Below are 27,224 nucleotides of genomic sequence, written 5' to 3'. Positions count from 1 at the left end.
GACAGAGTCTCACTGAGTTGCTCAGTGCCTTGCTTTTGCTGAGGCTGGCTTTGAACTCATGATCCTCCTGTCTCAGCCTCCTGAGCTGCTGGGGTTACAGGTGTGCACCATAGCACCCAGCAACAGAAAGTTTTAAGTAATTTGCCCAGGTGTATTCAGTGGAGTATTTAGGAGTCTTATTCCTGAGCCCAGATGTTTAATTACTAGGTTGTACTGCAAAATTGTAACATGTAGCAATTTCTTTGAAGAAAGCAATTACATTTTATTAAAATAAGATGTGAAAATGAGGGCTGAATAGGCCTGAAGTTCTCAAATTCTGATGGGCATCAGAATCTCCTTGGGGAATTTGTTGCACATAATAACAAAACAATACTTGGATTCTGTACCACACCTTCTGAATTGGAATCTCTGAGGTGGGGCTTGGTGATTGTATATTTAATGAATGCCCCAGTCAGTTCTTAGGTGCAAAGTCTGAGTATCATTGCCATAGACTTTTCAAAGTCATTGTTGTAAAAGTCCAAAGGACAGTCAAACGACAGTCAAACGAGATTCATCGTGTGAGAAACTCTGAAAAAGAAGGTGCTCTGAGGATTAGGAAGTTTCTAGAAATGCATCTGTGAGTCTGATCTGCATAGAAGATAACACAAGGTGGACCTGAAAAGTTCCTTTACAGTGCAACGAGGAGTCATCTATAATCAAGACACTGAGAAGGGGGTAGGGGCACTTTTAAAAATAATTCATATCATCAAGGACATAAAAATAGTGTGTCTATGAAGGTGCGTCATAGATCTGAAAGAATAATGGCAGAAGAATTAACCCTACTTCTCATCTCCAAACCCAAACAAGCTTAACTTTGTGGGGAGACAAATGTAGAATGACAACAACCAAAGCTATGTGTGTGGGGGGGTGGTGGTGGTCAAGCTTGACTCTCTCTTAAACGCTTGTTTCACTTTTCTTTTTTCATTAATTTGTTTATTCAAGCAGTTAAAAAAAGAAAACTGTTATGTGCCAAGTACAACTCTAGGAGCTAAAGAGGACCTTTTCCTTTTTCTTAAGGACATGTCAACCAGCCCTAACAATACAAGGATGAGCACTTGGAGAGGGGCAAGTACTCCCATTCACAGTTTTTTAAAAAGAAAAATATATGTGATGGCTTAAGACTACAGATATTTATAGGTTACTATATCTCGTGACTCAGTTTTAGAGAAATTATTAAATAATTTGTGAGCATCTTAGAGAAAGGAAGTGGTGAATACCAGGGCCAGGTGTGGATTTACTAAAAACAAGACATGTCAAACTAACCCCGTTTCTTTGGTAGATTAAGGAACCATGGTAGATGCTGGGTTGAGTGGGTGGTAGGGAAGCAGAAATAATGGGTGGGGAATTCACAGAAGTCTTTGTTTTGAAAAAATAGGTATCATGAGACTGCACATGTCAGACACATGCTAAGCAACTGTGCCTACGTTTTTGTATCTGACCATTATAATAAGCCTATCAAGAAAATACTGCCTGCAGGAGGCCCTGGATATGCAATTCCCAATACAAAAAGCAACAACAAAATTTTAAACTACGTCATCCTAAAACAGAACAAGCCCTTAGGTCCTCCAAGCTTGACATTGATGGAGAGTCTTGAAGAAGGAGAATTATCTTTGTAGATAAGCTTGCCCATCCATAGGCCTCAACTCTAATCCAAGATGTTCAATCTCCTTTTTATAGTTTTTCACTAAGGATTGCAAGGAAGTTCCCCCCCATTGGTTGACTGGCATAAGTATTAACAGAAGACTTTTCTCTTTGTACTTTGTAACAAGGCTTTAAAAGTGAGGGAAGCAATAACAATTTAGATAAGACAAGGCTAAGGGTACATACAGTCCAGTGATAGAGAGTTTGCCTACTGAGGCTCTGAGTGAGTTCCTTAGCACCTAAATAAACAGTGAACCTAGCAAAGGACCACAATGCAGATAATCTAATTTACGAGATAAGTTTTATATGCCTTTAGTGTACAAGCCACTGCAGAGATGCTGACTGCCTCTCACTACCAGATTACTTGTTTTAAATGACTATCTTTTTATTTTTATTTTTAGCACATCAGTACCTATTCAGTAATTTGTCTATGCCTCTGAAAGTGTTTTTTAACTATAATATATATACTGCTATCATCTACCTTCTAGAATCTTAAGTCCCATCAGTTCCCAGTGTGAGATCCTTGTTGTACAGTCTTTCCTACTCAAAGACTTCAGACTTTTGGTTTTCCTTCTGTGTTCAATCACTTGAGGTTCATTCTCCCTCAGCACGTTTTTTTGGGGTTGGGGAGGTACCAGGGATTGAACTTAGGGGCACTAGACGTTGAGCCACATCCCCAGCCCCATTTTGTATTTTATGAGAGACAAGGTCTCACTGACTTGCTTAGTGCCTGGATAAATTGCTGAGGCTGGCTTTGAACTCATGATCCTCTGGAGCCACTAGCATTACAGGCATGCCCAGTCTTTTCTACCTACTAAAATTGTACTATTCGGGGCTTTGAAGTTTCAAGGACCAGAAATTAAGTTATCTCAAAAAAATTTTGGCAGGGAGGAGCAGGGATTGAACCCAGGGGAGCTTTACCACTGACCCGCATCCCTAGCCCTTTTTATTTTTAATTTCGAGACAGGTCTCACTAAGTTGCTTAAAGCTTCCCAAAATTGCTGAGGATGGCCTCAAACTTGCAATCCTCCTGCCTCAGCCTTCTGAGCTGATGGGATTATAGGCATGTGCCACCATCAAATGGTTTCGTTTAGAATAATATAACATGCAATTTCTCAGAAATATAAATCAAAGCCTTGCATCTGTTGTGAAGATTTTAGATTTAAACATGATTTTTTTTCCTCATATAAGAAATCCAGAGGTAGCCTGTTGTTGGTTAAGTAACTCAACATTGTAAAGAGCAGTGACATTGCTTTGCTTGGTCTTTCCCTCATGATCACAAGACATGTTGTGATCCGTAGCCTGCTGTGGCTCTAGACATTATGTCTATGAAGGTGGAAAGGGAAAAAAGGGGAAACCAGTCTTTTCCTTTGGTCAGGAAAGTAATAACTTTCATAGGAACCTGTCCATAAACTTCTGCTTACATTACAAGAACTCATCACATGGCTGCTCATAAAGGAGTAAAATGAAAAGCTTTACAATAAGAGAATAATATAACAGCACAAGGGACTGCTACTGAGAATATATAAAGAACACCTATAGTTTAATAAGAATAAGATAAATTGCCAAATGTCTTAACAGAAAGAAAATAGAGGAGGAGACATTTTTTTGAGAAAAGTTTTAGGAAAAGAAATCCAATCACATTAATGATTAGTGAGGTGCAAACTAAGATTACATTGAGATAAACATTATACCTACTAAACTAGTAAAAAATTAAGAATTCCCAAAACATTGTGTTGATGATGGAGTCTTACCCCTTACTGGTGGGGGTAGGGGTGAAATGGCATAACCATTTAGGAATACAATGTGGGATTACTTTGTGAAGTTGAAGGTGAGCATACCTCATGATGTAGCCCATAGCTAGTAATTCCACACAGGAAACATGTACTTGAATGCATATAGCAGCATTCCTTTCAAATATGGAAATAACCCAGATGTTATGTCAGAGAATAAATAAAGTGATAAATTCATAGTAATATGATAGACTTGCAACCACAGTGGCAGAAATTAATGTAAGAAATATAACTGAGTGAAAAAAAATCAATGGCAGGCTGATCATGTTAGTGCATGCCGGTAGTGGCTTCAGAGGCTGAGGCAGGAGGGCACAAGTTTGAGGTCAGTCTCAGTAATTTAGTGAGACCCTGTCTCAAAACAAAAAATAAAAGGGCTGGGCATATACCTCAATGATTAAATGCCCTTGGGTTCAATTCCAAACCAAATCAAACAAACAAACAAAAAATCAATGGCAAAAGACCTTAAGATTATAAGCTAAAAAGCAAGTAAGCTAAATAATGTATACTTTTATTTTACATATTTTTTCAGTACTGCTGCGGGGGGGGGGGGGAGGGTGACGAACAACTTGTGTACATTGGTACAGCAGGAGTGGGAGCTGTTTATTGTAGGACAACAGAGGTATTTATACATTCCACATAGCTTATCTTAATTAGCATAAACTAGATACAGCAGTCAACCAATAAGGAATCTCCACACTTAATGGCTCGCTGGCCTTACTTCATAAACCACTCCCTCTGGCATTTTGCCAGGCGCCATCCTGACTTGTTTACAGACTCTAACAAGTACAGGGGATTGAACCCAGTGATGCTCTACCACTGAGCTACACCCCCAGCCCTTCTTATTTTTTATTTTTTAGCACTGGGGATTAAACCCAGGGGTGTTTTACCAGTGAGTTACATTCCCAGTCCTTTTTATTTTTATTTTTGAGACAAGGTCTAAGTCGCTTAGGGCCTTGCTAAATTGTTGAGGTTCATCTTGAACTTGGGATGCTCCCGCCTCAGCCTCCTGAGTCACTGGAACTGTAGGCATGTGCCACTGTGCCCTGCTACATGATAAAAACTTTAATAAAGTAAGAAAAAACAGCTTTGACAGTAAATGTAAAAAGGATGCTAGTATAACACATTGTGACATTTTGTTCTCAGGGCACATGCACTGGGAAACCAGTTGTTTACTTTTTAAATTGTTTTAGTTTTATGATGCTATTTGAGTATAATAAAAACTATATTTACTTTAGTTCACTTGGGGCAAAAGGATATACACACATGGAAACACAAATACCTCATTCTTATTACTTTGCAGACACTTTTTGAAATAAGTAAGTAGTTTGAGAGGAAGCACTGTGAAAATGGAAAGAGGGAGACCAACCAATAATATAGTGAGAAGTGGTATAAGTAGAGGGGTGGGGACAGAATTGAGCATACAGAAGTATTGAAAGAGAAGGTGAAAATGCTGCTTGTAGATTACAGACTCCCTTCATGAAGTTCAATAATAAAAGATGAGAGGAAATTAGTTTCTTCAGGATTTTTCTTCTCAAGATCATTCTATCTTGATTTTTGTTTGATGCCTGTATTATAGAGAGGAAAAATACAGCCCCTGGGACAAACTGGTAAGCATTTAAGAAAAGCGCTGAGTTCAGTCCAGGGACATACTTACACTTGTCCTCCAGGGGGTGTTAATGGTGTCACCATTCTATCAGTGTTGTTTTTTTTTTAATTATTTCACCACCATTTCTAAGTTATTTAACTCATCCTCAATTCCAAGGTTTCATACCAGAATCCAATCACAACAGACCAAAACCAACAATTCCCCCACAAGGAAAACCCTCCACTCTAAAACAAAGTTATTTCTTAGTCATTCTTTGCTCAAATTAAAAGTGATTGTTGTAATCTGTGCAGAGCACAAATACCATTTAAAACAACAGGAAATGACTTAAGGAATTTTAATGGACTTTGGTTTATTAATCTATTTTTAAAGCTATTATCTGCAACTCTTCCAAAGGACAAAAACAAAACAACACTAAATCAAAAACAAAACTGTTTACTTCCTTCTAGCCTAAGAAAATGTCTGCTGGTGTGGGAGAAAGGCTAGGGACCGACCTGACCTAGGATGATGAGGGACCCAAAGAGCAAGGGGACCTTGTTGTAATCTGCCCCTTTCAATGCTTTATTGGCTCAAAAATACTAAAAAATAATGGAAATATCACCTTCCTATGGCATCTTTCTAAAGTTCCCACTCTTTCCTCTGTGTCTGCTGTACACCAACACACGGTCACAATATTATATTCAGTTAGTTATATGCCAGGTTTTTGAATTGTCCTCCTTGAGGAAAGTGAACTTTCTCTTGCTCATTTTGGCTTCTCCACAGATGTATTCTGGGTCTGGTATATATAATACGGGGTGGCTGGATAAATGTTGCATAACTCTCCGATCTCAGGGAAAATGCAAATCACTTCATACCTGTAAGAACAGTTAGTATCAAAAAGACAAAAGATTCTTGTTGGCAAGAATGTAGAGAAAAAGGAACTCTTATACACTGTCAGTGAGAGTGTAAATTAGTATAGCTATTATGGGAAACAGTTATGGAGATTTCTCAAAAAGCTAAAAACACAACAACCATAAGATCCAGTAATCCCACTACTGGGTCTATGGCCAAAAGAAGTGAAATCAGCATATAGAGGTGATATCTATATTTCCACATTTATTGTAACACTATTCACAATAGTCAAGACATGAACTCAAAGTCAACCTAGGTGTCCATCAGTGGGTAAATGGATAAAGAAAATATGGTACATATTCACAATAGAATACTATTCAGCTCTAAAAAAATGAAATCAAATCATCCGTGACAACATGGATGAACCTGAAGAATATTATATTAAGTGAAATAAGCCAGGCACAGAAAGACAAATGCTGCATGATCTCACTTATATGTAAACTAAAAAAAAGGTGATCATAGGGGCTGGAGATGTGGCTCAGTGGTAGAGCACTTGCCTGGCATGTGGGTTCAATCCTCAGCAATATATATATATATATATATATATATATATATATATATATATATGTAAAAGATCCATTTACAACAAAAAATATTTATAAAAATGTTCATAGAAGGACAGAGATAGAATACTGTTTACCAGAGGCTTAGATGGTTGGGGTATGGGAGATGCTCATCAAAGGACATATATTTACAGTTAGATAGGAGTGGGGGGAGGAGTTCAGGATAGGCAAATATATAGAGACAGAAAGCAAATAAGTGATTGCCTGAAACTTGGGAGATAAATTGGGAATAACTACTAATGGTTATGGAGTTTCTTGGGTGATGAAAATGTACTAAAGTTGTGGAGATGATTGTACAACTCTATGAACATACTAAAAAGCATTGGAGTCTATATTTCAAATGGGTGAGTATATGCTATATGAATTATCTCTTTTAATAAAGCTGTTTTAAAAAATAAATGTTGAGGCCAGGCGTGGTGGTGCATGCCTGTAATCCCAGCAACTCAAGAGGCTGAGACAGAATTGAGAGTTTGAGGCCAGCCTCAGAAATTTAGCAAGGCCTTGTCTAAAAAAAAAAAAGGGTTGGGGATGTGGGGATGTAGCTGTGTGGTAAAGCACCCCTTGGTTAAATCCCCCATACCAAAAAAAAAAAAAAAAAAAAAAAGCTGAAAGAATAATGAACAAAATACGATTTTTGAAAAACTTTTGAAAAAGAACTTTAAAAGTAAATGTTTATTTCAAAACCTGTTTAAATAAAACACAGCCTAGACTGTGTACCTGACATACAGTTGGTGCTCAATAAATATATTTCTCCTTCTCCTTTCCTTTCTCCTTTCTCCTTCTCCTTCTTCTTGTACTGGGGATTTAACCCAAGGGCACTTTACCACTGAGTACATCCACGGCCCTTTCTATTTTTATTTCAAGACAGGGCCTCATTAAGTTGCTGAGGCTGGCTTTGAACTTCAGATCATCCTGTCTCAGCCTATAGAGTTGCTGAGATTAAAAGCATGTTCCACCAGGCCCAACTCAATAAGTATTTTTTTTTTTGAATAATGAATACTTAGAATCTATCAAAAGTACTTTCAATTTACTGTGACCTTGCTCTGTAAGCAAGGGAAGCCACAGAATAAATAATGGCACACCTTTCTCAAGTATAAATTGTTTGAAGCTTTTGGAAGTTATTCAAACAAAAGGTGAAATAAAAAAATCTACATTCCTTTTAAAGAAAAGTATACTTCTTCAAATTTATATTTTGCTTCTCAGGGTCATTTGGAGCTTTATTTTCAGACTTTCTGAGTTTAGTGTTATTTTTCCATTGATAGTAGGAGTGCTTTGCAGGAAAAGTCTGAGTAGTACTGTGGAAAGGGGGCAAAATTGCGACGTATGCAGTCGAGGGGAGAAATAAAGAATGTCCACGCACTTCTGCCCCTTTCAATGCTTTATTGACTTAAATTACTCAATACAATTTCACTCGATAGCTTCTTTTTTTTTTTCAGTTTTGTACCCCAAACAGTACCTCACTACTTTTTAAAAATTATTTATATGTAACAGCAGAATGCATTACAACTCTTATTACATATATAGAGCTCAATTTTTCATATCTCTGGTTGTATTCATAGTATAATCATGCCAATTCGTGTCCTCATACATGTACTTTGGATAATAATGATTATCACATTCAACCATTATTAATTAACCCATGCCCCCTCCCTTCCCCTCCCACCCCTCTGCCCTATCTAGAGTTTGTTTATTCCTCCCATGCTCCCCCTCCCTATCCCACTATGAATCAGCTTCCTTATGTCAAAGAAAACATTCGGCTCCACTCATCTACAGAAGGGCATCTAGGTTGGTTCCACAGTTTAGCTATTGTGAATTGTGCTTCTATAAACATTGATGTGGCTGTGTCCCTGTAGTATGCTGATTTTAAGTCCTTTGGGTATAGAGTGAGGAGAGGGATTGCTGGGTCAAGTGGTGATTCCATTCCCAATTTTCTAAGAAATCTCCATACTGCTTTCCATATTGGCTGCACCAATCTGCAGTCCCACCAGCAGTGTATGAGTGTACCGTTTCCCCACATTCTTGCCAACACTTATTGTTGTTTGTATGCATAATAGCTGCCATTCTGACTGCAGTGAGATGAAATCTTAGTCACTCTATAGGTTCTTAATCAAGAAAACAACAATCCTTAATGCTAGGCACTGCAATAGACATAATCAATGCACAGCAAACAATTCTAGATTAATTAATTCACAGCAAATAATTCTAGATTAACTCTAAGCACTGCAAAACACACTTAATCATGATAGGCTAATGACAGACATTCCCTCTGCACACTAAGTTCAAAAGTCTTAAGCCTTAGGCTTTAGGTCCACCAGATGTACACTCACTTAGACCGCGGTGACCAGGTTTGGAACCAAGGCAGGCTCTTCCTGGCATGGAGTGGTCAGCCTGTTGAGGAGAGAGTCGTAGGGAGAAGTTGTGGCTCTCACCAGGGTCCAGATGAGGCAGTAAAGTTTGGAGCTGTTAGGATCACACAGAGGATCAGGAAACGATGACAAGTGATGGGATGTCAGGTCCTCATCAGGTTCTCCAGCTCAACTGTATCCTTGTTTCGGCTGCCTGAAACCCTGTTCACTAGCTCTATTATTCATACTAAATTTTGGGGCTTTTGATCCCCCCCTTTCAATCCTTATCAGCTACCACTGGATTTCTCCATGACATCATTTACCATGGGGTCAGAAACATCTGGTCTGGTGGTATCCACTCTGATCTTCTTGCTTTTCCCTCTCATCAGGCAAGGACAGCCTGCCAGGGGCTTCCCTCTGTTTATCAGGGTGAGGGTAAGTAACATATCTGAGGCCATACTGGAGGGCTCTGTGGGTGTACCTGATGAGACTGCAGGTTTCAAACTGGAATTTTTAAAATGGAGTTACTTAGGTTCAGGCCTGAGGCCATCCTCACAAGTAGGCACATTTTGTGCTTTATATCTTTGTAAAAGAGGGTAAATTATAAATAAAGAAAGATACCAATTGTTAACATCTGTATCAGTTTAATTTTTATAAAGCAACTTTCATATTATCTTTTCTGGGCTTCACTCTCTCTCTTTGACTAGAACACAGAGCAGGGATTATTAACATCCCCTTTTTATTGATTAGGCAACTGAGATTTAAAATATGCTCTATGGTATGAAATATGATATGTCAAGAGCTTTGTAATGTTTTGAACAACTAATAATAAAAATAAATAAATAAATAAATAAAATATGCTCTATAGTCCTCCTGGGAATGTGGCAGGGAGATTGCTGTTATTAAATATTAAAAATATTTGGATACTTATTAACACATAATTTTAAAATTGTTTTGACGCTCTTGGAGATGAAACTAGGCTTGGCACATGCTAGGAAAGCTTACTCCACCACTGAGCCACATTCCCAGGCCCCTTGATGAAGTATTCATTAAAGTCCATTGTAATAGCAGTTCTAACTGATATGGGGGAGGGGGGGGGGAACTGAGCTAAACTCAGAAAACAGCAAAGACAGCTGGAGACTTATAGCGGAGAAAAAGTGGATGGAAAATTACTAGGAGGAGAAGAACATCAAAGGCAGGGGGATTCTTAACAAAGGCAGGCCAAGAATTAATACATCACAGGCGGGGGAATAAAAGAAATATCTATCCTCAGATATCAAGTGTCAAAATACCAAGAGTGATCAGGTGTCAGGATGAGAGGATGACTTAGCAGTATTCTGCTAGGACAGAAAGGAAGGCCATCGTACAGCCCAGTAGACAGAAGACTCAGAGAAGCCTAACTAAAATTCGGTCACGGAGAATCTTTGTCACCCTCGACTCAGACCTCTTCATTACCCATTTCCAAAGTAGAACAGAGGGGTGGCAGGCAGCCGAGGCTCTGGGATCGTGGACCGGAGGCCTAGTTCTCCATTGAAAGCAGAACTGCCTAGATCACCAGCAGAATGCGCAGGGGAGCAAAGGCTCCAGACCCTGCGGCATTCACGCCTGGCCCCGCCAGCCGGGACTCGACCTCAGGGCGGCCCCCGCAGGTCGGCAGGGCGGGGCCGGCGCGCTGATTGGCTGCCCGCCCCGGCCGGGGTTTCCCCGGCCCCGCCCTGCCGCGCTCCCACAGCCTGCGAGGCCGCGCGCTGGATGGTCCGGCGCTGCCCGGCGGGTGGGGCCCCAGCCTGCGTTCCTCCCTCCCTACCGGTCCTCATCCTTAAAGCACGAGTCCCCACGCCCCGCCTGTTGGAGAGGGCGCCGGGATCCGCACTGCGAGCCGTCGGGGCAGGCCGGGGCCGACCGAACAGGGCCTCGGGCGACAGGGCTGCCGCGGCTGGCACGCGAGTGCCTCGGACCCGAACGAGTGTTTGCGGGAGCCGCGAGGGGAGGGGTCCCCGGCGCCATTGCTAGTGACCGGAGCTCCGCCGGGCTCCAGTCTGCCCTCCGCTGTTCTCCTCCGACCGGGAGGGGCTGTGGTCAGTCCCGAGGCCGGGCTCGAGAATCCGGTGCCTCGGCCGTCCGCCCGCAGCTTGGTCCGCCGCCTGTGCGGGGGGGTCCGGGCCGAGACCATGTTTGACAAGACGCGGCTGCCGTACGTGGCCCTCGATGTGTTGTGCGTGTTGCTGGGTACGTACGCGCTCCGGGCCGAGGGGCGTGTGCGCGCGGGCCCGCGGTGGGGTGCGCCAGGGTGTGGGCCCGGGTCTTTTGGAAGAGGACTGACTGCTGCAGTGCCGAGGACTGGCGAGGCTGGGGGGTGTGCCTGACGCGCGCGCTGCAGCGGGGCGAGACGCGGGGGCGGCTTCTGCAGCCCGGGACCCCGCTTTGCAACCTGCACCCTGGCCCCCGCGTGACCTCCTGTCTGTCGCCCGCGGGTATGCTGAGCCGGCCTCTGCTGGGACGCTGTTCACGCCTCTGCGCTCGGTGCCTTGCTGCTGTCCTCTGTTTTCCAGTCCACTCTAGCAAGGCAGGGTGGGCTCCTCCCTCTCAACTCAGAGAAACCTGGTCGCTGGCTCCTCAGGTTCTGTAGCGAAACTGGAGATTTGATGCACTAGGGCTTCTCAGTAGCAGGCGCCAGTGCCTGGCTTATTTTACTTGTGGGAAGCAGTTTAATTTTTTGGCTATAAAAGGCTAGAACGTTTCTAATTAGAAGGTGTTGCCAGGTTGTAAATTGTCAGGTTGCATATGGGGATGAGGATGCCAAGTTTCTGCCTATAGTTCTGAAGAGGCTTGCTTTTAGGGGAATGTATCTCAGACCTGCTGTTTCTTTTTCTACGCAAACCTTGCCATGGTATAGCTTCCATTTCCTATGACAGCCCACAAGAAGCACTAGACATTCTTAAGCTGCAGCACATTTGGCGAAGTTTTCCTGATTGGACAACTTCTGTTCTGGGTTTCTGATTGTCAGGTGCTTCTTCCTGTTGAGGACGAATTGGAATCATCTGGATAAGGGTTAGGCGTTGGAAGGAGTTGGTTTCACCTTTTAAAATATATATTATGGAAGGCAGCTATGTTGTGAATTATGTGTGTTATGGAAAACAACAAGATCTGCTGGAGCTTTGGGTAGTCCGACTCGTGTTTAAGTAATCTAAGTAGTACTACTGGCAAATTCCCAGGATCTGAGATGTCTGTTTTTTTTAGCATCCTAGATGCAAATCTGAATAATGGCTTTTCAGAGAAAGGAAATTCACCTGATTTTAATCCAATAGTTTCTGAGTATTCTACTCTCTTGCTTCAAACTTGACCTTTTAGGTGCTTTCAATATTGTCTAATCCGTTTAAATTTGACAAGATTGTTTTTATAGACAAAATTTCTTTTTGATATCTATATATCTATATCTATCTATCTATCTATCTATCTCTCTCTCTATATATATTTTTTTGTTGTGGTTACCAGGACACCTACTTTATAGCTCCATGGTGAATTTTAGGAATTAAGCTTAGGAGAGGGGAATACAGTTTTGGAACAGTCTTTATAGAAATAGTCCTTTCAGATGTCAGGGCATAGTAATTAAAATATATTCAGATTTATTCATTTGTAATGAAAACTTTACCTTTGCTAAAGATGCTACATTGAAAATATACTGTGATGTATTCTGCATCAGTGGAACTTGGTTAAACTTCATTTATATTTAGTGAAGGAAGAGGAAAATGTTCAGTCAGGAATTTTGGTAATCTCAGTCTATTGGATAACATCCTTCATTGCTATATATTGTGTAATTTTTATGTATCAACTGTACCCTTTCCTGCCTACTTGGAGTTATTAATTTATAAAGCATGATTTTTTTTTCTCCCTGTGGACCTAACACTGATGAGTAGGGATGAAACATACTGCTCTTAGGTAGATGAAACTAAAGTTATTAAACACAAAGCCATATGGTAGATCTGTATTAAAAAATTATGTAGAGTGGGGGAACCTATAAGCAGTATAACTTTATAAATTTCAAGTTCTTATGGCATATATATATATATATATATATATATATATATATATATATATAATTTTTGGGGGGTAACAGGGATTGAACTCAGGGCCACTCAACCACTGAGCCACACCCCACAGTCCTATTTTTTGTATTTTATTTAGAGATAGGGTTTCACCTAGTTGCTAAGCGCCTCACCATTGCTGAGGCTGGCATTGAACTTGAGATCCTCATATCTCAGCTTCCTGAGCCACTGAGATTACAGGCGTGTGCCACCACATCTGGCCTATATTTTTAATATGATGTATACATCACATAATTGTCCTATTAGAGGTTAATTTTAGTGCTACATTGACCTGGCAGTAAAGTAACTATGATGACTTTGAAAAAGACATTTGAAATGTTTTGGTGATTTTGGAAAAAGCTTTCTTTGGAACTTATGCATTTAGTTTAAAATACTTCATGTATTTGAAACATATTTATCTGTTTTCATATTACTGAAATTTCTTTTGAAGTATATTAAGTGTATTGTAAAGATAAGGTCAGACTTCCCTTTTCCTAAATAGAAAGTGATTTTTTTTTTGTACTGACTTAATTAGATAGGTAAGATGACATTAGAGTTAACATCAACTCTCCATTATAACAGTGAGTAAAAGCAGTGGTCCAGAAGATTGAAAAGTTTGTCATGCCAACTTTTGGAAGACATATTTATAGCAAACTTATCCTTTCTAGTAGAGTCTAAGTATCATATTAAATTTGGTTTTTATTCACCTCACTGAAAGCAGGAGGTTGGCTGCCTAAAATCATGGCAGCTTGAAAAGGGTTATTAACTTTTTCCTTTTTCTGTGAGGCATTCATAGGTAGAAGTTGACTACCAACAAAAAGATGATTAAGCACTTCATAAGTACAGGGTTATGTGCAAATGATTCATAATTATAATGTGCATATGTTCCAGATTCTGTTAATGACCACCTGAACATTGTACAGTATATCCATTTTAATGATATTATGTGATTTTCTTACATAAGTGCTTCTAATTTTACCAAGGATGATGCCTGTTGATGTGATCAATAAATATGCCTGCCTCTCTTGGTGTGTGTGTGTGTGTGTGTGTGTGTGTGTGTGTGTGTGTGTTGTCCCTAAATCATCTTTATTATCAGTGTGAAACATGAATTCTCTATCTGAATTGTTAGCTCCTTCAGGAAATCTGGTAAGCCCTTGGAAAAAGAATGAGCATTTTGAAAGGTTAAGTATATTTGACTCCTTTCTGAAATGAATCATAATCTTGCCATCTTTCCCTAGTTCTTTTGATGATTGATAATAAAGGCCATATACATTGAGCACATGAGAAAAGTTGGTCTGCAGACAATGATGGTGGGCTGATACTGTATAGCCCAGTTTATTAAGGCATGTACAGAATATAACTTGATAGTTAATTGCTAAAGGTCATTCCATATTTTAGCCACCATGCCATTAGGCAGCCAGTTAATTGACCCTGAGTCCTTTAATTGATTCAGTGCGCATTGAAAGGCCAACTTTGTACTTTGTTAGATACTAGTGATACAAAGATGAATAGACAGTCTCTGGACAAATAAGAGGTTATAATATGTCATGATAAGTTTAATAATGAAGGTATGGAATAGGTACCTTTTGAGCAGAGGAGCAGAGAAGGGTCTTATCTTAGGTGTATTCCATTTATAGAGATGGCTTATCTGTTTACTTTTAGAGATGCAGAATGTCAGAAGATGCCTAGAATTACTTGGAGACTTTCTTTCTTTCTTTCTTTTTTTTTTTTCAAACTTGACCTAGGGCATTAGGAACCTAAGTAAGTACCTATACTTATGACTTATTTGCAGGCAGTTGCATGTTGTCTACAAGATTTAGGTGGAACTGGCAAAAGCTATATATCTGTGTTTTGCTGGGTGGTGATCATTTGGAATACCTTTCTGTGTTACCTGTTCTCCTTTTGCCCTGCCAGCTCTTTTCTCCACTCTGCTCTGTGCTCTGGGAAGAACTTACATGGGCTATGTCAATTGAGCCCTTGTCTTGGTTTCTAGTTGGCTTTGGCCAATGTGAGGGATATCAGCAGGAGGCCTGGAAGAGCCACTTCATTCCTGCTGGATTTTGGATGTTCTGAATAGGTCACATTCCTATTCAGTGGCCCTTTCTTCCAGTCAGCTACAGAGATCTTTATGGGTTCTGGTAACCCTTCTTTTGCCTCTTCAGACCTAGAGATGATAATGACTTTCTGGTGTTGCCATCTGAAGATACATAGCATTGTCCTTTGCTGCTTTCCCCAAATCCTGCTTACACCTTTGAAAATGCTCCCTTCATTACATTGTCTTGAATATATCAGGTAGTGTGCTTCTTTTTGCTAGGACCCTAACTGATAATACTCATCTATGTGCAGAACAGATTTGATACAGCCTCTCTCTCTGCACTAGACATCAACTATAGCTTCCCTTAGTAGCAGATGCAAACAGAAGCCCATGGATGCCAGTGTTGGCTTTCTCAGGAGGGAGGGGTTTGAGGTACCCCCAGCATGCTCTAAATGTTGTATCACCATTATGCCAAATCAAAGTCAATAAGTATAGAAAAAAATCTGGCAGTAATAACATAACCAAGCCAGGTGGTTGTGGAACCCCTGCTACTATTAGTAATTATATCATACTGATGACATATGTCATTATCATAATGCTGACATCATTCTACGCAACTAATATGCCCTAAGGAGTTGTTCCTTTCCCAACTCCCAGTTTGGATTCCTTTCAGGTGGCTTTAGGGGAGGGGGTTGTTGTTGGTGGTGGTGGTGAAGATTTTGAAAAAATTTGCTTTTGTTGAATAACCTCCAGCATTTTGTGCTTTCCCTTTTCTCATAACATTTGTTCATTCATCCACTCATTATTTAGTACATACTTATTGACTATCTGGTGGGTGCTAGACATTGTTTAGGCACTGAAGATAAAAATAAGGACACAGTGCCTATGCTGACTATTGGGCAGTTCAGTTCTACTAACTTCAATTAATGAAACTTGATTCTGATAAAAGTTTGTTGGTTTGTTTTCTGTATATCATTTAATTTTTCTCTTCTAGCTACAAAAGGAAGGAATTGAAAAAAAGTTTGTTGAACTGGCTATTTGTTGAATCAGACTTTTTTCTTCCTTTAAGTAAGCATTTTGGAACAAAGTAGAGGCCTGGATTATAACTATTTGGCCCTACTTGTTTTATACAGTTGAGTTTTAACTTAGATTTACCTTGTTTGGAATAGAGTATGGAAATATTCAGAGAACTTTTCCTCATATATTTTATGAAATCTAAATTCTTCCTTTATATTCTCTTTGAATAACATACTTTTGGAAACTCAGAGACATGCTATGAATCTTAATCTCTTTCTCATTTAGTCATTTCTGGCTGAGCTGTACCAAAATTTTTGATATATTGTTCACTTTGGGGAATTATTCTGATTTTTTTTTTTTTTTGGATAAGAAATTTAAGTTGAGGTTGTTAATATTTACCCTACTAAAAAAGAAGTTGGCAACAAAAGTGACTAAACTTTCAAATTTTAAGTGAACCATATGTTTGTGTTTTGCTGTGTGGGAATCACTTGGAGTACCTTTCTGTACATATTCTCCATTTGCTTCACCAGATCTTTTTTCTATCCTGTACTGTTCTCTGGGAAGTAGTTTACATGTGCTACATCAGCTGAGCCCTTGCTTTTTGGTTTCTGGTTGGCTTTGGCCAATATGAGGGACATCAGCAGGAGGCCTGGGAGATCTGCTTCCCTGCTGCTAGATTTGGTGTTGCTGGAGATGTTCCCAATTCTGTGAATAGGTCACAATTCCTATTGATATATGTTTATGAAGTAAAATAATCCTTTATAATCCTACCATCTATAGCATGATAATTGTATCAGTAGAAAAAATATCAGCTAGTTTTGTGCTAGGAACTTTAAAACGTTTCCCACTAGTCCTCATGGAATGCTTTTGAAGCCTAGTGTTTTATCAGTCATGTGTGAAACCACATATATGGGTCTTCATCTGGTGGTATTCCAGGCAAGGTGGAAATTGATCTATATAGATCTGTGGTAGAATATACTTAGACAATGGAAAAACTGTTACTTTATGCAGTGATAAGTCCTGAATTTCAGCTTACTCCAGAAAACAGACTTAGCTGCACCTTTACTATTTTTTTTTGCCGAGGTCTTGGAAATGATTTCTCCCCTTGTAAAAATGTAGAGTTATAGTCCTAAGACATTTGAATGAACATATTTTTACATTCTCACTTATGTAAATTCTGTCATTTGAATTCCTCTTTGCAGTTCAGCAAGCAGCAAAAAAAAAGCTATTGTGTTATACCTCTTCATACCTTCTCTTTCTCTTATCCTTGTTTTTCAGATATTTGTTTTAACACATATTAACCTAAAATTGTTTTTATGTTGTATGAGCTCAGTGTTAACTTTTTAAAAGTATTTGTTTTCAACATCTTTCATTTAATTATTTATTTAGCATACATTAAGTGCTTACTATAATAGAAAATAACTGTGAAAAAGGTAAGTTCTCTGTACTAAGAGATCATAATTACTGAGGCTATGAAAGAATTAAAATAGGGTTATAACAGTGAGACTTTGGGGGATGATAGTCTCCAGAAAGGCTTCTCTGAGGAAGGGAGATTTGAATTGAGAGGTATTTACATTGAGATTTAAGGATGAAAATGAATTGGCTACAAGGAGCTGGGGGAAATTTCCAAGCATAGGGGAGAGCAGGTGTTGAAGATCAAAGGAGGAAAGGGCATTTCATAATAGAAAAGAGGCCAGTTTTCTGGCTGGATTATGGTATTCATCCATGGCCATCCCCCTCAGCCCTCAGATTGAACCCAGGGTCTCACCCCTACTAGGCAAGTGTTCTACTGAGCCATACTCCTAGCTCCTCCTTCCTTAGTATTCTTTTTATTTTTTAACCTGTTCTAATTAGTTATATATGACAGTAGAATGCATTTTGACACATTGTACATCAGTGGAGCACAACTTCTCCTTCCTCTGGCTGAACACGGTGCAGAGTCACATACCGGTAGTGTAGTCATACATGTATATAGGATAATAATATCCATCTCATTCCACTGTCCTTCCCACCCCCATACCCCTCCCCTCCCCTTACCTCCTTCCCCTCTGCACAATCTAAAGTCCCTTCATACCCCCACCTCCCCATTATGGATCAGCATCTGCTCATCAGTGAAAACATTCGGCCTTTGGTTTTTTGGGTTTGGCTTATTTTACTTAGCATGATATTCTCTAGCTTCACCCATTTACCTGCAAATGCCATTATTTCATTCTTCTTTAAGGCTAAGTAATATTGCATTGTGTATATGGATCACATTTAAAATTTAAAAAATTTATACTAATCAGTTATACATGACAGCAGAATACTCTTCAATTCATTGTGCACAGAGCATAATTTTTCATTTCTCTGGTTGTACACGAAGTAGGGTCACACTATTCATGCAATCATACATGTACCTAGGATAATGATGTCCATCACATTTCATCATCTTTCCTATCCCCATGCTTCCCCACTTCCCTTTGCCCAATTCAAAGTTCCTCCACTCATTCTGCCCCCTCCCCCATTATGGATTAGCACAGCAGAGAAAACATTTGGCCTTTGGTTTTTTGGGATTGGCTTACTTTGCTTAGCATGATGTTCTCTAACTGCGTCCATTTACTTGCAAATGCCATAATTTTATTCTCTTTATATTGCTGGATAGTAGTCCATTGTGTATTTATATCACAGTTTCTTTTTTCATTCATCTATTGAAGGGTATCTAGGTTGCTTCCACAGTTTGGCTATTATGAATTGTGTTGCTATAAGCATTGACATGGTTGTGTCACTGTAGCATGATGATTTTAAGTCCTTTGGGTAGACACTGAGGAGTGGGATAGCTTGGCCAAATGGTGGTTCCATTCCAAGTTTTCTGTTCTTTTTTGTGGGGGGAGATACCAGGGATTGAACTCAGGGGCACTTGACCTCTGAGCCACATCTTCAGCCCTACTTTGTATATTTATTTAGAGACAAGATCTCACTGAGTTGCTAGTACCTCACTTTTTGCTGAGGCTGGCTATGAACTTACGACTTTCCCGTCTTAGCCTTCTGAGCTACTGGGATTACAGGCGTGCACCACTGCGCCTGGCTTCCAAGTTTTCTGAGGAATTTCCATACTGCTTTCCATAGTGGTTGCACCAATTTGCAATCCCACCAGCAATGTACTGTCTATCTTTTCCCCCACATCCTTGCCAACACTGATTGTTGCTTGTATTCTTGATGATTGATGGCCATTCTGACTGGAGATGAAATCGTAGCGTCGTTTAGATTTGCATTTCTCTAATAGATAGACACTTTGGTATTCTTAATAGTTAATCGTCACCTTTAATTTTAAATATCAGAATGGATAATTATAATAACTGCTGTTTATTTAGTGCCCTTTAGATATTGTGTAGCCTGTGCGGTCCCTCAATAACTTGCTTCAGGAGGGGTGCTTGGTCATCTCCTTTGGCAGATGATGGAACTGAGGCCTAGAATTGTTGGGAAATCACCCAAGGCCACCCAGCTAAGAAGTGGTATGGTCAGGAATTGGGAAGTGCATTTTTATTTTATTTTAATTTGGTACTGGGGATTGAACCCAGGGGCATTTAACTACTAAGCCATATCCCCAGACCATTTTTATATATTTTATTTAGAGTTGCTTAGGGCCTTGCTAAGTTGCTGAGGCTGTCTTTGAACTCGTGATCCTCTTGCCTCAGCCTCCTGAGCCACTGGGATTACAGGCGTGTGCCACTGTGCCTGGGGAGAAGTGCATTTTTGAGGCTTATAACTTTTGAGTACTGATTAACTAGTCTAGATTGGGAAAGGTTATAATAAATGATAGTGGTGAGGAAGTAGGAGTTGGGAGATTTAGTTGGCTATATAAAAGCAATGATTATTTTAGGTGGCTTAAATATTTTATGACTATATCTTTTTTTATATATATTTATTTTTTAGGTGTAGATGGACACAACACAATGTTTTTTTTATGTGGTGGTGAGGATTGAACCCGGGTCCCGCCCGCAAGTGTTCCACTGCTGAGCCACAATCCCAGCCCCTTATGACTATCTTAATCATGTTTAGTTATGATGTATATTCAAGAGTCAATTTCTGCTTACCATAGTTTGAACAAGTATCTACTGTTTAAAAGAGGCACTCTAATTTTTATATATCAAACTCCTAATAACATCAAGAAATAACTTGTGATATAACTAAATTGCCCTGTTCAAATAACATGCCCATAGCTTTTTTCTTCAAAAAAGCATTGTTGTTGTAGGCATTCCTGTTAATCTTCACAGGGAAAGAAGACCTTTGCCTTTCTTGTTTTTTGAGTGAATCATGTATACAGTGTTCAGAGTTACCTTTGGTAAGGCATTCCAACAGATATAGTTAGAACCTTGTGATTCAGTTTTAAGTTGTCACTGCTTAGAAATGTTTCCTGAGTCTTTTTCAGGGTGGGGTGTCCAGAAAAATAACATAGGAAATGTGTAGCAGATGAGCTCTTCAGTTAATTGCTAGCTGTTAAGCCATGTGTTGCCTTGCCTTTTGGTTCATTTGTGTCAGCAGCAGGAGACATGGGTTGGCTGCTTCAGTGCTGGAAAGGTAAATGAGAAGAGAAGAACACCATTAGTTACTGAATTCCTATGATGTGCCTTGGTAAATATTTTATATAAACTCAAGTAATATCACAAACTATGAGGTGTATAGTATTAGCTTCATTTTATGCTCTACCACTGGGGATACAAAAATGATTGGAAAAACAAAACCCATGGTTGTCTGACAGCTTCTTGCTTATGGTAGAAAACAGACACATAAGAAATAATAATGTATATGTTATAGCTTAGCATTGAGATTACCGAGATCAAGTGAGACAAGATCTCAATCCTCAAGAGATATACAGAGCCATGTAAGGGGAGATAGGTAGATATTTTAATAAAGCCTATCTTTATTTCAGCATGGTTTCCCCTGAGATCTTTGCTTTTCTTTACAACAGAGATAATATAAAACTTTGGGAATTTTTACTTTTGGCTAGTTCTGGAAATAATTCCTGTAGAAAGTTTAGAGGATACACATTAAGAGGTGAAAACACTCTTAACATGGGTGCTTAGAAAGTGTGTGGCACATAATAAGCATTCAGATGTTTGTTACAAGAAGGAATAGGCAACATAATTGCATCAACCACTCTTCTGAGATCTGAATTCTAGGTCCATCTGTTACTATGTGTTATTGGAAGGTCACCTGACTTATGAGTTTCCTCAGTTAATGAAGAAAACGTTGCAGCTAATCATGCCTTCCTTATAGCGCTGTGAAATCAGATGAGCTAATGTGTGTGACAATGTATGTGATGTGTCTAGCATAGTCCTGAACTGCAGTAGGCACTCTGCAATTGTTGTTGTCATCATTATCATTATTAAGCTGATAAGCCCATTTGGTACCCTTGAGACACTATGCTTTTTCAATCTGATTTTGTGAGCTGGTGATTTTTCTTTTGGAAAATTATTGGTGTAGCCCTAGTGACAGTTTAAATAGCATTGAGGAGGGAATCTGGTTAGTCTTTCAGTTTTCAGTGCCCAGATTATAATGAAAAATGTTCTGATTACTTCTAATCAGTTTTTTTTCTGGGGTCATATAACCTCATTGTACTTCTGTGTGAGCAGCATTTCCACAGCTCATTGGCAAGGTATCCAAAAGAAATTTATGATTAAAGAGAGAATAGCAAGCCAGAAATAAGAATAAACCAAGGTGTTTGGGAGGTGAGGATAGCATGGCTTGGGTAGTCAGAGCCTAAACTAACTTTAGTACTCAGAGCCTAAAACAGGAAGCTTTTGGTGTAGATTGACCAAGGTAAATAGACCAGTTGCCTTTATAACTTCTCTTGGTAAGTAAGAATTTATCCTTTCTTCTTTCCACAGTATAAGAAAGGGATGTACATTACAATTACACTCATCTCTAGTGTTCTGGGATAATTCTAATTTTAGATAACCGTGTTCTTCAGAGAGGGTAGCTTGTTAAGTATATGATCAAGTATAATTAAAATTCATACTTTCATAAAATTTTTCCTTAGAAATGATTTTTAAAAACACAAAAATAACATCTCAATTTTGATTTAGAAAATATCCCTAGCTTAGTTAAATCATGTAGCAGAAGCAAGTGACATTAATTGTATTTTACTTTTTTTCAAAGGGCATGGATAAGAAACAGGAATTTTAAATGTGCTCCTTTCCCAATATTGCCTACGTCTGACCCAATGGCCCACATGGAGAAAAGGTTTCCTAATTCACGATTTTATCAAAACTTGTTAGGCAGGTTATGGGTAATGCTAACTTTGTAGCAAGTTTTGGATATCTACATTAAAACTTACTTTAAAGTGTCAGGCAATATGGGTTAAATTCTAAGTACTGCTGTTGAATATACAAATGAATAGTTCCATTTTATGAAGATAAGTTTTTGCATGGACTTTTCCCCATGCTTAGGATTTGACATTGTAGGTAATTTTTCATTGATTGCTAATTTGTGTAACTTTATGGAAAGAGATTAAAGTGTAACTTCAAGTTAAAAGCCATTGGTTTGGAAGTCAGGTTCTTATCTTACCTCTATACTCCCTGTAATCTTCATGAATAAATCACATGGCTATTTTATTTATTCGTATTTAAGTTATAATGAAAATAATGACTGCTAGATGGTAGTGGTAAATGAACCTCACTTATTAAGGAGAATCAGTTGCTACAGAACGTGTTGCAGCGGTTGACACCAGTGAACTCAGGGTAGGAAGACAATGAACACTTGGTGTACAAGGGAATATTTTGAGAAACTGCAGCAGACTTTCAGGATATTAATTATAAATTTAGCCTGACCAAGAATGGGGTATTACTGTCAGCAGAAAATGGGGAAAAAGCTGAAGACTGATGCACTTAGGAAGTAGTAATACAGGAAAATGGGCTCCAATATACAAAGTAATGTAGGCCTCTTGCCTGAATTTCTTTTGCCATATGTAGATAGGCATACAGCTTTATCTATGGCCAAGTAGCTCCTGACATCTTGCAGCTTATTGGGTATTCCTTTGTCAGTTACACTGTTGAAAAATGGTGATAAATGTTACATGGAAAAGCCAAACAGAATATAATTTGGTCAGATTCACTGAAGTTTCTGCAAAGAGGATTTCCAGTTTTCAAAAATGACAGACATATTTACTTATTGTTCAATTAAACAACAACAAAGGAAAAAACCTCACTTCTAACAGTCTACTAAATATAAAGAGACATTTCTGTGGGGGCAAAGATCTGACACACTAGGGGAATCTCTTTAACACTGCAATCTACCTGTGATGTGTAGAATGATAAATAGGAAACCAGACTTTTAAAAAAATAAATTATATAAGATTCTTTTTCTACTTTCCTCAGTACTAGTTGTACTAGTCTTACATTTCATTAGCCAATTTATGATTAGAATGGTAAGACTTGAATGTTACTGAGAGGCTGTAGCTGGCAGGATACTTTATTTCTTAGGGTAGGGCATTGGGATGTAGACATTGAACACAAGGAGTTTTGTCTATGCTATAGCCATAGAGACCCAACAATAATTAAAAATATGTGCACCAGAATTCAGATATCATAATACCATGGCCCAAGTTATTTAAAAAAACTTGGCAAAATTGAGTCCTATAGAAGAGCCATATTTTTTGCTTGTCATTTAAAACATATTTAAAAGCATTGAGCTATTTAATAATCATGACTGAAATTTTAACCTCAAGGGAACCTCTAGCCCAGAGGCTCTGATGTGGGCTTTGGCAGAAAAAGTGTTTTTCCTGATAAAAATGGAGGCAGAAGACAGTGGAAAAATGAGAAGAAGAAAAAAATGAAAGAATTTTGCCAGGTGGTATGTTCTTGGCTTTTAAGAGGGGTTCAGGAGAGGATGAGGCTTCTTTGAAAGGAGTTGAGGTCACTTGAGAGGATTCATCATGAGGACATGCTTCACAATGGATGAAGTTGCTGTCCAATTAAGAGATTTCAGTGGAGATTCTGATTTTCAGTTTAATAAGGGTATAAGGGTCACATAGCAATTCAAATTTCCTGAAGTAAAGACTTTGTCTTTTAGTTTAGCCAATTAATTAGATCTATATTTAGGATTTTCTAGGAAAAAGAGCAGATGACTGGAAGAACTTTGGAAGAATGTTATAGTTGTTCTTTTTTTCATGTCCTCAGGCATTATGATTAATAATGAAATACTAGAGCTGGTGGTGCTTGCCCATAGACCAATTACTCAGGAGACTGAGGCAGAAGGATTGTTTGAACCTAGGAGTTAGAGGCCAGCCTGGGCAACATAGTAAGACTCCCATCTCAAACCAACCAACCAACAACAGTAACAACAACAACAAAAAACCTACCAGATTAGGAAGCCTGTAATTTCATTGAACGTTTTGTAAGCAAAATTGTTGTCAAAGCAAGGAGTTTAAATTTTTTTTGGGGGGGGGGTTCTGGGGGTTGAATCTTGGGGTGCTTTAACACTGAGCTACATCCATAGCCCTTCTTTATTTTTCATTTTGAGACATGCTCCCTCTAAGGGACTTTAGTGAGACTGGCCTCAAATTTGTGAACCTCCTGCTTCATCCTTCTGAATAGCTGTGAAGCATGGGCCACTGTGGAAAATTAAAATATATATATATATCAAATGGAATGATGGCAGAAATGTTATAGTTGATATAGGCAATGAAGATGAACTAATACTTGGGCAATAAGGATATAGTACTTTCTGTAATAAAGGATGTAAATGGAAGCTGGGTGTGGTGGCACATGCCTGTAATCCTAGCTACTTGAGAGGCCGAGGCCACACGATGGCAAGTTTGATGCTAGTCTGGACAATTTAGTGAGACCCCTGTTTCAAAATACAAAATAAAAAGGGCTGGGGGTATAGCTCAGAGGTAGAGTGTCTTCTGTTCAATTCTCAATCCTGGTTAAAAAAAAATGGGGGCGGGGAATATAAATGGAAACTTTTAAAGTGAGCTAGCATTATATCTGCACAAACTCTAATTACTTGAGAGGAGATTGTTGCCCTATTTTAAACAACTTAGAATTCTAGGCTGACTTTCAGTTTCAATAGAATTTTATTAAAATATTTTGTATTTTATCAAAATATGAAACACGTTTTTATTTATTTATTTTTAATTTATATATGACAGTGGAATGCATTACAATTCTTATTACACATATAGAGCACAATTTTTCATATCTCTGGTTGTATTCAAAGTATATTCACACCAATTCATGTCTTCATACACGTACTTTGGATAATAATGATCATCACTTCCACCATCATTTCTAACCTCATGTCCCCTCCCTTCTCCTCCAACCTGCTGCCTTATCTAGAGTTTGTCTATTCCTCCCATGCTCCCTCTCCCTATCCCACTATGAATCAGTCTCCTTATATCAAAGAAAACATTTTTACTTATTTTTACTTATGTGTAGAAACTTTGCAGAATTTAAAAAAAATTTTTTGTTCTTGGGATGCTTAAAAGTTAAGAGTGTGGACTTTTACTTTGGCTGGTAGGTAGAATACCAGATTAGAGCTGGTTTGGATTTAAGATCAGGTAGGAGGCTTTTTGTAATGGTAGAAGTGAGATAATGGTAGTGAGACTAAGGAGATGGTGGTAGAGAAGGATAAAAAGTAGATAGCATCTATGAGATTAAGGGTACTCATCTTGGTGGCAGGTTCAATGTGGAGAAAAGGTATATAGAGAGATGTAAGATAGTTCAGAATTTTCTGACTTACATAATTGGATGGATTTTGGTTCCCTCTAGTCACTGAGCTAGAGAAAACTAGAAGAGAATCTGATTTGATAGGAAGGATATAGTGAGCTTGCTATTGGTCATGTTATATTTAAGATGTCCTTGGAATATGTATAAAGTATGAAGTCTTTAGTTGAATAAATGATTTTAGAGCTCAGAGAAAACTTCTGACTTTTGGGAACCATTGGCATATTTGTGGCAATTGAAGTCATGAGAATTGATGAAATCCCAGGAAGAAGTTATAAAATGAGAAGATGGTCTAGAACTGAGCTTTGAGAATACTGACATTTCAGATTGGTAGGAGAAAATTAAGACAACCTGAAAAGGAGTATTTACAAATGAGGAGAGTGTTTCTGGAAAGCCAAGTGGAGAGAGTGGTAACAATGTCTATATTCTGGAAGATCTGTATAAAGACTGGAAAATGGAGTTTGGGTTTAGATACAAAAGATCAGTGAGAGACTTATGTAAAGCCATTTCAGAGTGGAAGCCAAATTGGACGGAGAAACAGGTAGTTGGTGAAGAAAGGGAAATTGCTGGGTATATGTTACTCTTTTAAAGAGTCAGAATGAAAAAGAAGGGAGAATGTGGCAGGTAAGAAAGACACCCAAATACTAGCTGGGTGAATAAGTGCATCATCAACCTTGAGAAAATTTCAAGCATCGAATAATAGAATCATTTCTGAGGAGAATGGAGGAAGATCTGTTAGGGACATCATCTGAAGCACTATACTTATCTTATTATAGGATATAAACTTTTATCCTATAATAAGATATAAATTATAAGATAACCTATACGATAATAGGTTGCCATGGTTTCCTATGATGTGCTGGATGGGAGATGGGAGAGGAATTTTTTTTTTTCTTTTTTTGGTACCAGGGATTGAACTCATGGGCACTTGACCACTGAGCCACATCCCCAGCCTTATATTGTATTTTTTTATTTAGAGACAGGGTCTCACTGAGTTGCTTAGTGCCTCATTTTTGCTGAGGCTGGCTTTGAATTCAAGATCCTCCAGCCTCAGTCTCTCGAGCCTCTAGGATTACAGGCTTGCACAGCCATGCCTGGCTGAAGAATGATTTGTGTGTGTGTGTGTGTGTGTGTGTGTGTGTGTGTGTCTGTATTGTGGATAGAATCCACGGGCACTCTACCACTGAGCTACATCCCTGACCCTTTTTATATTTTGAGAGAGGATCTCGCACAATTGTTCATACTGGCCTCAAATCTGTGATCCTTCTGATTCAGTCTCTCAAATTGCTGGGATTACAGGCATAGACCCCCTGCCAGATGAGAATGATCTAGATAGATAAAGGGAAATAATTTTTTAGGTCAGTTGTAAAGAAATAGTTGAATTCTCCTTTACAGAACCTTCATTGCTAACATCAATGGATTATTTGATACATTGTTTTTCAAAAACTATCATCAAGTGTGGTGGATACAGTTTGAGATTTGGAGCCTGATATTCAAAATTTCAAAAT

The 27,224-nt window shown here is 38.9% G+C and overlaps 1 protein-coding gene across 2 annotated transcripts in view; it reads left to right on the top strand.

The window, feature by feature from the left end:
- Nucleotides 1-10,647: 10,647 nt before the first annotated feature.
- Plpp1 (phospholipid phosphatase 1) overlaps nt 10,648-27,224 on the top strand; it is a 96,645-nt gene continuing 80,068 nt past the window's right edge. Inside the window, exon 1 of one of the 2 annotated variants that reach the window (XM_077800249.1) lies at nt 10,648-11,104. In XM_077800249.1, coding sequence (XP_077656375.1) covers nt 11,047-11,104 — 58 coding nt within the window. In that variant the 5' untranslated portion in view covers nt 10,648-11,046. The remainder of the gene's footprint in view (nt 11,105-27,224) is intronic. The other variant, XM_077800250.1, reaches the window with a different exon arrangement.

The sequence above is a fragment of the Urocitellus parryii genome, chromosome 1 (genome assembly GCF_045843805.1).
Source record: "Urocitellus parryii isolate mUroPar1 chromosome 1, mUroPar1.hap1, whole genome shotgun sequence".
NCBI lineage: Eukaryota > Metazoa > Chordata > Mammalia > Rodentia > Sciuridae > Urocitellus > Urocitellus parryii.
The sequence above is the reverse complement of the archived record's forward strand: the minus strand, read 5'-3'. Positions and strand labels throughout refer to the sequence as shown.